The sequence below is a fragment of the Brachyistius frenatus genome, unplaced genomic scaffold (genome assembly GCF_029030835.1).
Source record: "Brachyistius frenatus isolate BFR_SWC_R1_liver_20210118 unplaced genomic scaffold, ASM2903083v1 Contig_76, whole genome shotgun sequence".
Lineage (NCBI taxonomy): Eukaryota > Metazoa > Chordata > Actinopteri > Embiotocidae > Brachyistius > Brachyistius frenatus.
Window position 1 is genome coordinate 316,346 of NW_027210675.1, and position 17,576 is coordinate 333,921.

The window sequence follows — 17,576 nt, forward strand, 5'->3', positions numbered from 1 at the left end:
GGTTGTGCAGAAGTGCCATCTAGTGCACAGTTGACTTCTGCGCCTTCGGAGGAGCGACGAGAGCAACTTCTCAGTTATATACTACAACTATAATAATTAAAAAAAAAAAAAAAAAAAGCAGAATTAACTATAATTCAACAAAGATCTAACCTGACACACCCCTATGTGATCTTCACAAGGAAAACAAACACTGTACCCGCAATTTCAGCTAATGCGAAGAGGCCCTCGTGTTTTTGGGGATTCCTCGCTGGTCCTGTTCTGGCTGGAAGATGATTTAAATAAATCTTCTAAAAGATTTTTTTTTTTTTCTCAGTAGACATATTGTTTTTAACTAACTTGCCACCAAATCTTTAATTCGTTTTGCTGTCTGTATCTGAGAAATCCTCAGACTCAGCGGAACGAAGATATTTTTTTTAATTTTTTTTTTGATGACTTCAAATAAATCGAGGAAATCCTTGAGGCAGATACCCAAAAGATCCACCTATATTTTAGGGATTCGCAGAGGAAAAGAGAAGATTTTGAAGCTGTGAGCACAATTCATTTTTCTGTCCTTCGATGTAAGGTCAAAGGTCAAAAACTGCCATCAAAGAATTACAATCACAGCAGCTCCAAGAAGGTGCAGTTTATCAGTCTACCCAGCAGGGGGCCACTGGGTTCAACAGCCATACAGATATCTGACAAATAGGAAGGAGTTTGTTTTTGTCCTCCTCTTTTAGTTGAGAAAGGGTGAGTCCACGTTGGCCTCACGGGATTAGTCAAAGGGTTTTTAAAAATGCAAATCCAGTCGTTAGGAGTCTACAGTCCTGCTTTACTGCCGAGTGAACTTCTGAAAGTTATAATGATGCTTGTTGCCAGCAGATAAGTCTCTGCCAAGTACAGATTCTGCACATGATCACAAATTACGTACAGTTCACAGATTGTTCCTCCAAAGCCGACGCCAAGGTTCTTTATGGCTTTCATGTGCTCTGCGATTCGGCTGTCGGCGAAATCCTCTGCAGTGGCTCCTGTACGAGGCTCCAGGATATTTTTGGGTTATAGTCATGATAAAGGCAACGCTGTAAGATCAGTGTTTTCTTTACTATAGTTATCAACTGCGGCTGGGGTATTGAGTTGTAAATTTACAAGAATACAACAAACAAGTGTACATTTATTTCCAGTTTTATTCTGTGATTCTGCGACAGTAAGGAACTGTAAAAAAAATTTAAAAATACAATACTTCGCTGGTTGAGCTGCTGCCAGTAAATGAATGTACATTTACAGTAAAAAGTCTTACAGTGCACTCTTTACTCCCGAGGGTTACTTCTGCAATTGCCAGGGGCGACATGGAAACACTGCGGCGCAGTTCTAATCATTCAAATGAGGAAACAAAAACACGCAAACCTCAAGTTATAAATTACATGCACAGCTCAATGCAGTGGAGACAGGCTCTACGAGATGAGCGAGGCTGTAGTTTGGTATCGTCGTGCCTTTATTGTCACAATAGCCAGTAAACTGGCAGCTACAAAAGACCAGACCCTGGGCACATCCCACTGAGTCAGCTTTAATGACCATCATGTCCTGTCGTGAAGGTGTGTGTAGGTTTGCGAGGCAGCAAAAAAAAAAAAAAAAACAGTTTCGATAGGCTTGGTCAAGTTTCCTTTTTCCCCCGATAACACTAGGACGGGGAAAAAAAACAAGAATATTTCGGCCTCTTATGTGTCTTTCATCTTTCTAAGGCACGCATTTTAAAAAATGTCCGGTTTTATATAATTAACGGTGTTCATTTTCTTTTTAAAGGCAGTAACAAAAATAAACACATATTGAACTGGAGAGAACATGCTGGGCAGAGAGTACTTTGTACTAGTGCTGTAAACAAAACTAATGTATGTCCTGCAAATAGAAGGGAAGCCCGGCACTGACATCACTGACGGGTTTGGAAACGGTGGTTTGGGAAACAACGTGCCTCCATGTGACGAGACTGAGAGGACGTAGGAGGCAGGAGCAGGAGGGAGTGCTGGCATTTGTTAAAAAGTCTCCACCGTTTACTATAAATCTCCTAAAGGGATCTACAGTTGAAATACTGCACAGACGGCATTCTGTTTGACTTAGACTGAGATAATCACAGTGAGTCATTAAGACGCTGCTGAAAAGTTTAGTCGGAAAAAAAAAAAAACAAATGGATGTAAAACCATAAACCTCGGCTTTGTCAAACTGAAACGAGAACAAGTCCAGCACTGGTTTCATAAAACATTAGGAGCATCTCAGTCATGTAAATGCGGCATTTCAAAATGAAGTGGTCGTTGTCAAGCAATGACGATGTCAAAACAACTCTTACCAAATCGCAGATCAGTTTGTAATTTCATCAGAGATAATGAACGTAAACAGCGATGTGGAGGTAATGTGACAAAAGTAAGAATTTTTACGGTTTGTTTTAGTTTCGAGAGACATTTTGTATCCCTGTAAATATAAAATAGTTTACAACGCAGTAAATCCCGCAGTCATACAAGGCGAAACGGTGATGTGACCGTATTGCATCAGTCTGTTCTGAGAAGTCTGTGTTTCTATTCAAGACCAAACGGTCCAAATTTGACCATTATTACTTAATTTATGTACTTCTACACATGAAAGACTGCATGCATTTTCAGAAGTTAACGCTGCACTGTTAATTCACTGACTGATTGTGTAAAATGTCATGCACTGCATTGGAAACCCCATGACACTCCTTCAAGGCACTTTAATATCATAGTGAAACTACTCAAGCCTTAATCTGGTGGTAGATCTGACATTCCTCCCCCCCATCCTCCTTTTCATGAGACACTCGCCGACAACAATGGTAAGAACAACAAAACAAAAAAATCTGATGGCGACTGCATACTGGGACCCTTCCAGTATAGAGTGCAATATGCTGCAAGGGGACAAAAGGAGGGCATTTTAATGGTTCAACAGGGCGCCCCTGTATGGACAAAGGGGGAGGGGAGGGAGTCTCTGCCTGGACTGATCAGCCTCTCCAGCTCTAATTACAGCCCTGTGCTTCACATGCCTGTTTTTTTTTTTTTTTTTAACATAGTTTTTCCTTCTTCAGTCCCAGCCACAGCTAATCAATGCCTGAGCTCCCTGCAGGCTGAATAGTACGAGCTGAAACGGTACTTCATAACTCTGCTCCGGCCTGAGGGGAATAGCATTGAGGGTGTGGCAAGGCGGCAGAAAATGTTCATTTTCTCTGACCTCTACCTCATTATCATATTTTTCAGTTACACTACGCGTCCCTTGAGGTCATTTATTTGCAATTGTGGTGCACAAATATTCAGCTCGATGGCTTCTTGCTGTCATCCATGAAGACAGAGAGGGTTGGCTGCAGCAGATGCATTATTAAAGCCTGGCCTTATTGTGTTGTCATCTTTTAAATAGGCTATACTGTACTGTTACGGGCCATATTTCTGGGTGACCCTGTTTGATTTTTGCCTCTGCAGGACATTCAGTGGAATTCAATAAAATAATAGACGCGGGGAGGGCAAAATTGGATGAGAGGATTGGAACCAAAAGTAAGACGGAAAGACTGGCTGGAAGGTGGAAGAAGAGATGGCAGGATGAAGGTCAGCGGAGGTCCGAAGCCCTGAATCTGCAGGGGAGGCGATGGAGGGCATGGTGTCGCCTGCAGCTGCTGTGGCCTCTTGACCTGCTGCGGGAAAGGATGAGCCTGCTCCAAGCTCGATTTTTAAAACAAAATAATTTTTTTTGTTGCTTTTACACATTTACTGATTCACTGTTGCTGTGCAAAAATAATCCACAGTGTAAGCTCCTTATCTGCAGCACAATTTTGTGGAAAAAGGAAGCACCAAAGCAGATTATTTGCAATTTGTCCTGAGACCAGCCACCCCCCCCCCCCGCTACATAACATATATTTATCCACTGGCATTATGTAAAGCAGGCAAAGGTATGTGTTGTTCTGCATCACACTGAGCATACGCTGAATTTGTAGGGCTGCGGCTTGAGCAGTTTGTCTGCTGCAACTGCGCTGACAAAATTTTGTGGACAATTAAACATCAGTAAGCGAAGAAAATATGCTCATCTGAACATGTTAGAGCTATTTAACCCAAAGATATTTAGTTTACCACACACAATTTGTTTTTTTTGGAAGCACGGAGCCAAATTATTTGCCATTTTGTTTGAAAAACGGGCAAATACCATCAAAATTTGAATACAAAAAAAACCAACAAAAAAACTATAAAATAAATAATTATCACAATATCTTAAAATGTAATCAATTACTTTTGAAATGTACAGTTACGTTTATTTAGTTATAAAGAAAAACAAAACAAAAAGGAAAGAAGGAATCACACGGCTTGATAAGCGGTTGGAAATCACGTGATTGGTGCATATTTGCAGGCTGCTGTAACTGAGCCTCAGTGTGTCTGAGGTTATGTTTCTCCTCTGTACTCTTGATATCCACGTGTCTCGGCCGTGGCCCTATTTAGCTCCTCTGACGCGCAAAATACGACTCCGACTACAATTCCCATAATGCAACGCAGGGGGAAAAAAAAAACAAAAAAAAACAAAAGCGACGCCGTGACGTCGCAAGCAAACCAAAACGTGTTCTGGATATTGTAGTTTACAAATAAATATACGACTTGCAATTTTTTTTTAAAAAAACGACATTTAACCGGTTTTGCTTAAGTTTCGGCGGCTCGTCGTGTGAGAAACATCTCGTTTAAAAAAAAAATAAATAAAAAAAAAAAAAAAAGTGACGACATTTCCCATATAGCTCCCGGATGTTGCGCGTGCGCGCTGCGCAGCGGCAGTTGTGCGTGCGGAGTGTGGTCACGTGGGTTGGAGTCTCGGTTCAGTCCAAACAGAACGAGAGCTGTTAGCTTGTCCGTCTGTCTGAGCGCCGCTCGGTGCTAAACTAATTCATGTTGTTTCTGTAAGCCGCCCGTCCCCTTCAAACGAGACCTGTTTGTTTTTTTATTATTTTTTTTTATCGAATAATGAGTGATAACGATGACATCGAAGTCGATAGTGACGTGAGTACGGCCCGCTTCTTCTTTTTTTTTTCCTTCCCTCTTTTAACGATGTTATTTTGGCGAGCTGGCTATTTTAGCTCCTCGGCTTTAGCGTTAGCTGTGCTAGCTCTTCGTCGGGATTCAAGGTTTTTAATGGTTTAAAGAAACTCCAGCTTAAAAAAAAAAACCAAACAATCTTGCTTTTCTAGTTGACTTCACACAAAAACCGAAAGATTTGAGGAACACTTTGTGGCTACAATTGTACTTTTTGTTCTGTTTCTTTTGCAGGAAGAATCACCGAGATATCACTGTGTGGTGCGTAATGCTGGGGGGGATTTATCCATGTCGGAAACGTGCTGCACTGGTGTCGCAAACTTCATTTTACTCTTCACATTTTACTTATAATTATTATTCTAATGATCATTTTTAAAAGTGAAGATAACTGTGGATGTTTTAAGAATAAAAAAAAAAAAAAAAAAAGGAAAGAAAGTGCTGCTCACCTCGTGGAAATACAACATGTATGTTTTGGTTTTATATTTGTTTTTCCACGGCGATATTTCCTCCCTCGGTTTTTTTTTAAAATTTATTTATATATTTTTTTCTACATTATCGGACACGTATTTGTTGAAAGTGTCGCGGTCGTTGCTTCTCGGCTTTGCGCGTCGCAGGGTGTCCCGTCCTCCTCCCCCCCGTCCTCCTCCTCCATCCTGTGTGTGTGTACACGGCCATAGGGAGACGGTGACACGACATCTATATTTAGACCAAAGCCTTATCCAGCTACTAAGGCTGTTTTGTTTAGTGTTATTATTGTTATTTGTATTCTCCTCCTCCTCCCGGTGCACACGAAGCCGGAGGTTCGCTCCGCACCGGCGGGGATTCCTGCTCATGATCAGGCTTTTACGCATCTAGGTCATCGTCTCCGGAAACACACACACAGAGAGAGAGAGAGAGAGCGCGTTTAACATTTCGGATACGGAGCAGTTCATAAAAAGAAAGAAAGAGAATATATATATATATATAAATATATATTAAAAAAAGGGTAAAGAGAGGCTTGTTGCATGTTGCAGGAGGAACGGCGAGCCGCGCCTGCATCTCGGGGACCGGGAGGCTTTTTCGTGTCAGGAAGCGCTGCAGCGGGATGTTTTCCTGTATTGCATCCAGTGATTAGAGCCATCTTCTCTCTACAGGCCACTAAAAGGGGGCTGGCAGCCTAAATGAATGACGTATAGCTTGTATCGCGCACAGGCGAGAGGAAAAACACCCTGCACGACGAGGGGGGGGGAGATAAATAAATAAATAACCGCGTCTCACCTCCTGTTCGGGAATTAAACCACAGAAAAGATGCGTTCAGGAAACACCGGTGTTAAAATTGAGGACCACAGAACTGATTTTTATGTTCAGTTTGTGTTAATTAGATCGTTAATGCTCCGATTAGGGCTCGGTGATCAAATGCTATTGCGATCAAATTATCGGTTGGCGATAATTTGATCATGAAAAATGTAGAATCGTTGTTGTTTTTAGTGTTTAGCGGATCTTTTTTTTTTTTTTTTTCTCTCCGCTCCTGAATTGTAGTTTTAACTTGACTTTTATAGTCCGAACTGGATTGAATTCCTAAATTTCAACACTGGTCTTTTTTTAAATTTTTTTGTGTGCTTTGGTGACATTGCAGAGCTGCTGTCTGTTGTCTGGACAACATCTAGTATGACGTCTTTGATCAAAACCTTGAAATTGTGACAAGGACGAGGACAAAGTGGGTAAAAAAAAAATCAAACAACAGAACAGCTAGAACGGTCTGTTCAAGTTCAGAAGATGACGTCACTTTGCTGTCATGCAGCCTTTAAAACCAGGAAGAGACCACCGATATCACATTATTATAATATCTCAAATCCAACACAATGTCTCGTCTTGTGTCACGGTGTGATATATCAATATTTTGACCAGCCCTTGGCTCGAACGCACAACAATTTCTTGGAAAATATCCAGTTGCGTAAATGTAAATATACGCGCATGAGTCGGATAGAAAAAAAAAAAAAAAAGGCAACTTTGACAAAGTTATCGCGCAATTATGAGGACGTTACGCCGGCGCTACGTTTTTTTTTTTGTCGATATTCAGATAAATTCATGCGACCGTGGCATTCAAAAGAATCCTTAATTTAAAAATTACAGCTGCATAATTGGTATTTGTGTTCGCACCACAAAAATGGCAGCGCGACGCTTCTTTCAGAAAACCCTCTTTTAATCAGGCGTACATTTACCAACGGCGGCTTCAGAGAGCTTGTAAACGCAGTAACAGCCAAGATTTCTTTTTTTGTGTGTGTGTGTGTGTGGTGTCTTTAACTCTTGAGATTTATTGTTAATCAGTTACAGCTGAGTAAATTTAACACCAACAGCTGATGAGCGCCGACGTCCTGTCCGGGCGCTGCTGACGGTGCATTTCTTTTAAAAATGCGGCGCGTGGGAATTCAGAATTGCCGAATTAATCCAAATGCGATTTCTATATCAAAAGGTTTCCACAGTTTAATAGTGATATATAGTCGGTCCGCTGTTCGTAGATACGTCTTTAAAAGACGAGATCTCCACGTCTGGACACCCGAAGACTTCACGTTTAATTTGTGTCATAAAGATAGAACTGAAATCAATAGATTGAAACTCGGGTTTAGATTCCTAAATGTTCAAATAAGCTTGCTTTCTTTTGCGATGTGCATTATTGTAACTTGAATATTTTAGGTTTTAATGTTGTTAATTAGACTAAGCAAGATATTTTGAAGATTTTTCTTTGGCTTCTGAGAATACGCTTTGGGGGTATTTGCTGATATTTTGTAAATACAAATGAGAATGACTAAAAACAAAACGTAGACTAATCAACAGTAAAACCAATTCTCGTCGCAGCTCTGCTCAAGTACATCTTTAAAGGGAGGGAGGAAGGTGACGCTCGTCACCTCACACCTCTCGTATTTTACATTTGCAACAGTAACCTCGTTCATCTGGTCGGATCATCTGTCGTTTGTTTGGTTTCTTTCTTTCTGTGGTTTTCACCACCGTTATTTCAGCGAGAAGGTTTTTTTTTTTCTTCCTTCCTCGTTCCCCGACAGAAGTTTAGGCTTTCATGTCGAGATCGCGAGACGGCCGCCGGTAACCAGGAAGCTCTTCCACTCGGCACCTGGAGATGTTGCGTAACGTTTCAGGGTCGCGTGTGAACAGGGAGGAGGGCAGCAGCCCGGCCGGCGCGTCCCCTCGGACGGCCGCCGTGGCGATGCGGCCGGTGTGACGGACCGACGGCGGTTTCCCGCCGGGTAACCGGACACCTTTTTGTTTGGTTTTGTTGCCCGATGGGCTTCACGCGACATGATTTACGCAGCTCAGTTTGCTCTTTATCTGTAACCGGGAGGCTCGTAAACTCCACTTGCAGTAAAAAAAAATTTTTACCACCGCGAGTCGGAAATGTTGTGAAAGGCTGCGCGAGTTAAAGGTCTTTTGTGAGGTTTGGACTCGTACACAAAGGCGTGTCGGGTCACATGACGACGCTCGAGAGGTTTTCGCTGTTCCCGTAAATGCCGTGCTGGTCGCCCTTTAACATCCTCGTGAGTGTAAATCAGGAAGGGGCGCTGCGGACCCGATGATCAATCTCTGATCGTAAAGTCATTTATAGGGTTATTAACGTGTTTAGTTTGCCCTCCTCCGCCCAAAAAAACCAACACGCATTTCTGCCTGTTTACCCGACCGGCTGGTTTTTCTTTTTGAAAATACAACAACATGCGTTGATTTGATTCATGTTGAGCCCTGTCGAACGGTAGAAAACCTCCGTATCACTTTTAACTCGGAGTAATTAGATTCTATAAAGTAACATGGCAGACATGTTAAAGCTGGCTGCTGCTGTAAATTATGCACTCCAGCTTAATAATTAAAAATGTTTTATTTATATATATATATATATATAATGTATGATGGCGCTAAATATATATATTTTAAGGTGGTTATCAAACATTATATAGTGTGTGTAAGGCAGGATATTTAACATTTTATTATCCAAACTGACTTTAGTGCCTTGAAACAGTAAACTTCACCGGGAATTTAATAATCGTAGATAACTAAACAAAACAAATTGAACTATTCTAATTCGCTCCCGAGCATCTTTATCTGCATCGCATTCTGTAAAAGCGTTTTAAAAAAAATTTTTTTATATCGATGCATATCAATCTACGGTGATGCGATATATCTCCGATAGACCGACGTCGACCTCAAATTGAAGTTCAGTATTATAATATTCAGAGGGACCCCCCCCCTTCCCACTCCTCCCCCGAGTTCTTTCAGTAGTCTTAAGATCGTTTCAGCCTTTTTGTACTTTCCGAGTCTCTTCTCTCCCCGCTGAAACCACCCTTTGCAAACACGGCTGCCGGGCTTGTAATTGCACACGCCAATCGACAGCGGTCACGGTTGTTTACGGTGGGGGTTAACAGAGGGGGCGGAGCCAAACGCGCCTCGGTGGGCGAGGGATTCGTCTCTTCTGGACGCTCCCCGTGCAGCGGGAGCGCCGTGACACCGCCGTGGGCGGTGTTGTCTGATTTTGTTGCGGTTCCAGTTTCATGCGAGCGGCGTGTCGTCCTCTCGGTGTTTACTTGGCGGATGAGTCAGCGGCGCCGGCGTGACGCTTCTCCCGCGTTTCGTTACTTCGCCCGACGCGTCGCCCCGCCCCGTCCCGTCCCCCGCCCCGCCGAGCGCACCGAAGCGCTGAAAGGCCTGTCGGAGCCTGCGCTTTGTCTCACTCGTGACCGCTTTTTGGTCTCTGTTGTGATCCACGAACAGAATGAGTCAGGTGACGCCGGGGCACGTGACGGATCGTCGGCCTCGTGTCCTCGATAACGTTTAAATATTTGCTTTGGAGACGTGCGTGCGGAGCGGGATGATCGGTGCCGCCGGGCGCTCCGGTCGGGTGTCGGGCTTTAATGTCTCGGCGTGGATTAGTGCCCGGTTCCCTTTTGATTGGGGGGCTGCGATGGTTTGGCCTAAAAAAAAAAAGAAAAGAAAAGAAAAAAGAGGTCGAGCTGCAGGGGCAGCGACCTGATCTCCTGACCGGCTCCGGGTCATGTGACAGCGGTGGCCATCTTGTGCCTTTTACAGCCTTAATTACAAAGCAAATGTGTGGCTGAAGATGTCTTGTTTGTGGCTGGCGAGTTAATTGAGGCTACAGAAATGTGAGGATTGCGTTATTATGACTCAAGACAGGTTTTTAAAAAAAAAAAAAAAATTAAATTTATTTTTGTATTTGACAAAAGTCATGTAAAACGTGCGGCATGAAATGAACTGCGAGTTTGTCAGCTGTGTTGTGGCGAAAACGCATGACCCTCTTGACGGGGGAGACACTCCCGCACATCATCCACGTCTTTTGTTCCTAAAACCTCACGGCATCTTTAAGCTATGAATAAGCAAATCTCCAGTAACGCCCTCGTGAATCCACGTTTCACGCCGAGGCCTTTGTTTGGCCATGTCCTTTTAATCCCCGACGATCTGTCGTCGTCCGCCCGCACATCAGTCTGCATTGTCTTGACTCTGACCTGGTCACCGATGTGAAGGGCCTCTCCCTGAGTGCTCACTCAGAGAGGGGGGGGGGGGAGTCGGCATGGGTCAGAGGGGAAGGGCAGGGCAAATGCTTTCAAGTTCTGGTCATGACCACCGAACTCAGCAGGAGGTTTTAGCTTCATCGGGGTCAGAGGCCGTCGATCGGTCCGTCGACTTGATTGTTTGTCAGCGCCCGTCTGCTAAGGACTTCTTTTTCCGGTGGGGACCGACAAACAAAACAAAAAGAAAGAAAGAAAAAAGTTTTCAACACAATATGGTGCGTGTAAAACAAGTGACATGGGATTCTTTTTTTTTTTTTTTTTTGGTGTGCATTCAGGGTCAAGGCGATGACATTTACTGCTCATTTGATTGTTCGTCATTACTTGTGTTTTGATTCCTATTCAAATTCTAGAAAGTTTCCAGAAGATTTTCAGCCTGAATTGAGACAGAAGAGAAACAACAGCGTTGCATTCGATGTCTTGTCACCTTAAACCTCCGCAGCTCTTAGATTAGATTTTGCAGCCTTGCTTGAGTTGTTACTTTGCCTGGTTTGGGCAATTTTATATTGATGTAAAAAGGGAAAAGGATAGTTTCTTTTTCTGTAATGCGTCGGGGCATTTTACAGACCTGAGTAATGGATGAGTGTGATTGAGTGTCAGATGATAAAAGTCTGTCCCAGGATCTAAAAACAAGTCTGAAATCACTAAGATTATTTATGTTTTTGCGATGACGACGCAGATCTTTTTGAGTCCCCCCCCCTCCAAGTCCGTAGTCACCAGGTTTAACAATAAATACCTATATTTAATGGATGATAGTAACTTTTCTCCACCTTTTGTTGAACAAACTCCATTAAAGTTGATCCATGTTGGGATTTAAACTGAAGGTGTGTAAACGGTGAGATTTAATGGAGCAAACTGCGACTGACCAACCAGCCGAGGCTAAATAACGCCGTCCGACGTGTCGGTTCCTGAGTTTTAATCACCGCAAGGACTCCCGACACTTGACGCAGATGTGGCTTCAGATCACAAGTTTTAGGTTTAGAAAAATGCTCGATTTGTTGCTCGTCAAATGAAGGCCTTTCGAAGGACTTTTAGGGAACTGCAGTCGCTGCTTCCTCAATTTCTTTTAAACCCCAACCAAGACTAACGGACGAGCTGACGGGTAGAAAGTGGGGTTAAATAAGTCCATTAACTTCTAGATAATAACAGACAACCAAATGAACGAGCTGGTATTTCACGTCGGAGGCGTAGATGCCGACCGTTGAGGATTTATTTGCGTTTCTCTCTTCGTGTGGCCGTAAAAACTTAATGCCATTTGGGGCCGTCGGTCGGAGTAAATTTCAGGATCTTAGCTTGTTTCAGTATTTTATTATACATTGAGGAGTTGCGCAAGAATAGAGTTAGTTCACCAGCTGAAGCCCGAACGTGTTACGTGCGTTGCGTACCGTGAAGGCGGAGCGGGGACGTGGCAGCGGAGCGGCATGCGCGGAGGTTTCGTTTATTACATTTGGTTGTTTTGTTGTTGTTTTTTTTTCTTTGTTTTGAAACCGGGTCCGACCGGACGCCCGCCGTCCTCTACCCACGCTGCTCTGCTGCCGGGCTGAAGGCCTTGTGACTCTTGTCATTGCAGGCAGACAAACGGGCACACCACAATGCGCTGGAGCGCAAACGTAGGGACCACATCAAAGACAGCTTTCACAGCCTCCGCGACTCGGTACCCGCCCTGCAGGGAGAAAAGGTTGGTAAACCTCAACCTGTAAGTTCCCCTCCGACACACAACGCACTGAGACACTTGCACATTTCTTTGAACTGTATTTTAACTTGTTGTTTCCCCCCCCCAACCCCCCTGGTTAAATGTCACATTTTTAGGCTGTTGTAACACTTGTATATGTACGTGTGTGAATTTGACCGTTTTACAGATTGTTTTTCGGGGATGAAGGCGTTTTGAATACGAGGAAACGTGAATGATTTGTTGTGAATATTGCGAGCTGCGGATGTCTCGGGAGGGAGGTAGTGAGGGAGGGAGGTAGTGAGGGAGGGAGGTAGTGAGGGAGGGAGGGAGGTAGTGAGGGAGGGAGGGAGGTAGTAGCGGGGGACTGCGAGGAGGGCAGATGGTGGAAGAGGGCCGCTTTGGCAGCAGCAGCACGGCAGTGATGCAGCCTAAATACTTGGACCAGCGTCAGGAAGTTATTATGAGGACATTTTTTTTGTTTTTTTTGTTGTTGTTGCTCTCTTCCTGTTTTGACATCAGTGACACTGAGAACATTTGGAAGCCGGCTCAGTAGCTCGGCACACACAAGGCCAGCTCATGAATCGCACGAGAGCACGGAGGGCGCGGCCTGATGAGATGACGATGTCGGGGATGGTTGGCGGTCGTGTAGAGGTATTACGAAGGCTCTCGGTCCTCGGTACCGTTGTTATAGCGACGTCTTCGGGGGGGGGGGCGTATTGTTTCTTGCGAGAGGAAACGGAGCAGGGACGATGTCTATCACATTCATTTTTGGACTTGAACATGTCCGAAGCGCCGAGCCACGCGACAACACAGTCTGCAGTAACTTCAGGCTTCTCTGTGTGCAATCTCGCGGCTGCCGATCCTCCGCGACGCGTTTTAGGAACATCAGTAAATTGCCGATTTCGGCGCCAACGTCCGTTTGAGACGTTTAGGGAACTTCTGCTAAATCGTAACGCCCTGCATGCGAGGAAGAAAACAACTAACTCGGGTTACACTCTCCCCCTCTAAACTGCATGACCACTACAGATTTCTACCGTAATGGTTTCACTAATTTAAGTGATGTTTTTCTGAAAACGGACATTATAAAATTGGTTTGTCCAGGACCTGGTATCTACGTGGAAACGTTTTGAACGATACCCAGCCTTCGTTATGAAACATCTAGATTGCAGAGGAAGTGGTTAAATGCATTAAATGTAAAATAAGTTGGAAAATAATTAGAAACCGTTTTGATAATTTACAGATTCAGACATTTTTAAAAAAAATTTTTTTTAATAAAACTTAATTCACGTTGCTCGAGAGCTGTAATTCTGCTTCCGTCAGTCTTCAGTGATATTAAAGAGGAGATTTGGGGGGTTTCCGGACGGTTGGTTTGAAACTATTGAATAGAATTTGTCAGCTTTGCCTTCAGGTTGTTTTTTTTGGAGTTCAGTAAATAATCATCAGGTCAGTTGATAATAAAGAAAATCACGAGTTGTTGTACCGATATCGACCCCCGAACTGCTTTTTAGTGGAAGTTGATGCCCGCCTTCATCAAGATTGACTTTTTTTTTTCCACGACATAAGAGGAGGTGAAGCTGTACTGATTTAAAGAAATCAAGCAGCTCGCGGCTACGAGGCGAGCTCGGTCGCGAAGCTGCGTGGGTCCAGACGGATAAATGTTTGCGAGCCGGTGGGCGGCGGCGGCGGGAGCGATGTGCGAGGGTTTTACGACCCGGGCCGCCGGGCCGGGCCGCGATCAGACTCTTTTGAGAGGTTAAGAGGAGCCGAGCTGCGCTGTCCCAGATCTCCCCTCGCTTGCAGCATCACGACCGGAGCAGGAGATGTTGTTTTCTCTCTCCCCCCCCCCACCTCCCCTCCCCCCTTTTTTTTAACAATCTTTCTTGCCTTAGGTGTGTGATGCGGCCTCTGTATACTTTGCGTCATTGCGTCATTTCTGCATGTGTCACTAACAGCAGTCTACCAAACAGGCGTCTCGAGCTCAGATCCTAGACAAAGCCACAGAGTACATCCAGTACATGAGGCGAAAAAACCACACGCACCAGCAGGACATCGACGACCTGAAGAGGCAGAACGCGCTGCTCGAGCAACAAGGTAACGGCACGGTCGGGTTTCACGGCTCCGGGCCGAGCGGGGCGGCGGGGCGGAGGGGAGGGACGACTCGGCCGGACTTTTTTTTTTTTTTTTTTTTTTTACACTCATTAGTGCAGCTGCGAGGGTTTAGTCGCGGTTCCCAAACGCCAGCGCGTGTGTTTTGACTTCAAGTCAGCTGCGACCGCCCGTCAGCCGGTGGAGAAAACGCACGCTCCGCTTCCCGCTCGGCATCGACCGAACGCCGCCGAGATAAAAGCAAAAGTCTGCCAACGAATGTTTTGAGAACGCGTCGTCCAAATCTCAAAAGACACGATCAGATAAAAACGGAGCCGAACTCCCCCCCCCCCACCTCTCCCCTCCTGACGCCCGTTAATCTCTGGCGTCCCGTTATCGTTCTCTCGTCAAAAAAAAAAAAACAACCTACAACCTGATTGCCGTGTGCCAAACGGATACCCGCGCCTCCCTCTGTCCTCCGAGCAGAGTTCGCTAAAAGCAAATCGTCAAAACTAAATCAATCTTAATTTTCCCGTTTACGTGACGAGCCCTCACACATTTCGATTCCCTAAAGGTTGTAAATGAGTTTGTGTTTCTGCGTCGAGAGCAGCGGAAGACGTCAAGTCGGCTTTCTCCAGTAAGACGATTCGTTAACCGTCACGTGGGCGATAAACTTGGTCGCCGTGACTACGGCGGGAGATTGGAGGACGTTAATTTGTACATGTGGCCCATAAAAATAAAATAAAAAAAAATAAAAAAAAAGCAAGAGAAACACAATTATCAAGGTTAGGAGAGCTGGAACAAGGCGCCGGTAATAAATGTACGACGTCTTCGTTCCTGTCTCGGGCTGGACAATCAACCTCCGCACTTTAATACCACTGACACAATCACTTCCATATCGTCTGCTGTGGGAAACAATTCCTCGTCATTCTGCAAATTTTCTTTAATTCCTGAGGCTACAAACAATACTGACATTGTTTTGTTTAATTTTTTTTTAAAAAAGCGTTAACTTTTGCTTTGTTAACACAGAAGCAAATCTCGTCAGAGTCGCTGAGCGACAGCACTTGCGTACGTATCTTCGACTTGGGTGGACGGAGAGATTTAAAAAGTGACTCGGTTACAATTGATGGAAATCTGACAGGAGAGCATCTTTGTTCCACGACAGACGTCGGAGCGTCGCTCAAAAATCTACTCGTAGCATTTGGGGGCGTTCGGGGAACATCTGTAAACGTCCCCCTCCAAACTGCACGAAAACGAAAGAGCCGTGTGTCGTTGGGAACGCGCGAGCTCTGTCGCCCCCAGACGAGCTCGGCGTTCTTCGATTGGTCCTAATCGGGTTACATTTCATTTCGTAGCACTTTCCGTTCATCCCAAGCTGTCATTTTATTTGATCTGTTTTTTTTGTGTATATAGTTTGTGTGTATTTATTCATTGCTCTTATCCCCCCCCCCAAAAAAAAAAAATCCTTCTATCCGTCATATTTTAAGATATTTTACATCGTTTTTCTCAGCGTGCACCTTTTTGTTGACGACTAAATTCCCCCGCTTGCGGGACCGGCAAAGTCTTAAAAATCACGACGGCGTGTGAACGTTAAGAGACGTCGCTGCAAAAACCGGCGTCTCGGCGCCGGCGTTTCCCGCCGCTTGCCGTTCTCGCCTCACGTCCTCCTCGTGTGTGTGTCTAAGCAGTCCGTGCCCTGGAGAAGGTGAAGGGCTCCGCTCAGCTCCAGGCCAGCTACTCGTCGTCCGACAGCAGCCTCTACACCAACCCCAAAGGCAGCGCCGTGTCGGCGTTCGACGGCGGCTCCGACTCCAGCTCCGAGTCGGAGGCCGAGGAGCCGCCCAACAGGAAGAAGCTGCGCGTGGAGGCCAGCTAAGGAGCCGGGGGAGGGGGGGGTGGAGGGGGGGAGGCTCGCAAACCTGCCGGGCGGCGGAGGGGGAGGAGGAAACGCAGCCTTCAAAGCTCTGGAAGGCTCATCGACACCTCCCCCAACAACAACAACAACGACGACGACGACGACGTCATCATCATCATCATCATCATCATCATCCCCTCGCCGTTCCCCGTCGTCCTCTCTCCTCCGTCTCCGGGTGGGCTCGCGCTGGAGACTCGCGACCCCTCAAATGTCGCCGCGCCGCCTCGTCTTTCCGGCCGACCTCCACCAGCGGGCGAGAGGAGGTGAGCAGGGCGGGACACGACCGCTTCGATCCATCTAGAGGGCTTCAGGGTTTTTTTTTTTTCCTCCCTTTCCCGTCCCTCTTCTCTCTGCTTTATTTTCGGTTTTCTTATCATTGGTACACCCCCCCCCCCCCCGTCCCCCACCTCCCGCCCCTCCTCCTCTCAGCAACATCAACAATCCAAAACCCCCAAAAAGAGGCAGCTCGGCTACTTACAGACTTGATGCTTTTTTTTTTTTTTTTTTTTTTTTTTTTTGGACCCTCGATAGAAAACCCTCCTCCTCCCCAGGTTGTTGTTTTCATTTTTTTTTTTTTTTTTTTTTGGGGGGTGGTGGGGAAGGGTGAGCCGGGTGTACTCTTCCAAGCACTGCTATATTATATATATTTTTTTTGTTTTTGTTTTATTTTGTTATTCTTGATTTAAAAAAAAAAAATATATAAAAAAAAAAAATAATAATTAGAATTTTACACACACACACTCACCTAGATGAAATCGTCCTGGAAGAAAGTTTTACCTTTTCAAAACGACAACAAAAACATTTGTAGCTTCATTTTTTTTTTTTTTTTTTCTTTCCACTAAAGAATGTGAAGATGCTTTGAGCAAATGTTAAAGTGATTCCCACCTCAGGCCCACCGGATCGCAGATGTTTTCTGCCCCGACACGTTTGTTAACGCAAGATTCAAAAAAACAAAAACAAAAAAACACCAAAAAAAAAAAAGAGAGAAAAAGAAAAACGTGACTCCTTTTGTTGAGAATTGATGTTTTGAAGGAGAATATTCATAAACTTGTATCGTATTTCGTCCTTTAGCTTGAAGTAGTTGAATGACTTTAGGTGGCTGAATACGTTAGGCATCTCGTTTTATATATTCTAAAAGACAAAAAAAAAAAAAAAAAAAAAGACAAGCGTTAATTGGATGTTTCCAAGTTCAAAAGTATGTTATGCATTTTGTAGTAACCACAGAGTCATGGGGAAAATGCCAATTTGTCACGCGTAGTTTTCTTTTTAAGGGTATGAAAAAAGTTTTGAATGTCAAAAAGGTGTCGCTC

At 44.7% G+C, this 17,576-nt stretch overlaps 1 protein-coding gene across 8 annotated transcripts; it reads left to right on the forward strand.

The window, feature by feature from the left end:
* Positions 1 to 4,771: 4,771 nt before the first annotated feature.
* Positions 4,772 to 16,487, forward strand: max (myc associated factor X). Of its 8 annotated transcripts, XM_069708493.1 has the most exons (6): positions 4,772 to 5,000; positions 5,268 to 5,294; positions 12,165 to 12,290; positions 14,219 to 14,357; positions 15,381 to 15,419; positions 16,040 to 16,487. In XM_069708493.1, exons 1-6 carry the CDS (start codon positions 4,965 to 4,967, stop codon positions 16,225 to 16,227), a joined length of 555 nt encoding a protein of 184 aa, XP_069564594.1. In that variant the 5' UTR covers positions 4,772 to 4,964; the 3' UTR covers positions 16,228 to 16,487. The 8 variants fall into 8 exon arrangements, with proteins under 8 accessions (XP_069564594.1, XP_069564595.1, XP_069564596.1 ...); XM_069708494.1 differs by lacking the exon at positions 5,268 to 5,294 and having other exon boundaries at positions 4,774 to 5,000; XM_069708495.1 differs by lacking the exon at positions 15,381 to 15,419 and having other exon boundaries at positions 4,775 to 5,000.
* The last annotated feature ends 1,089 nt before the right edge of the window (positions 16,488 to 17,576 follow it).

Bases quoted from the DNA above. Each gene is read 5' to 3' on its own strand.
- max (XM_069708489.1), top strand. From the start codon at position 10,624: ATGCTTTCAAGTTCTGGTCATGACCACCGAACTCAGCAGGAGGTTTTA. The intron at 10,813-12,164 runs GTGCGTGTAAAA...TTGTCATTGCAG, and splicing joins AAAGTTTTCAACACAATATG to GCAGACAAACGGGCACACCA. The intron at 14,358-15,380 runs GTAACGGCACGG...TTGTTAACACAG, and splicing joins CGCGCTGCTCGAGCAACAAG to AAGCAAATCTCGTCAGAGTC.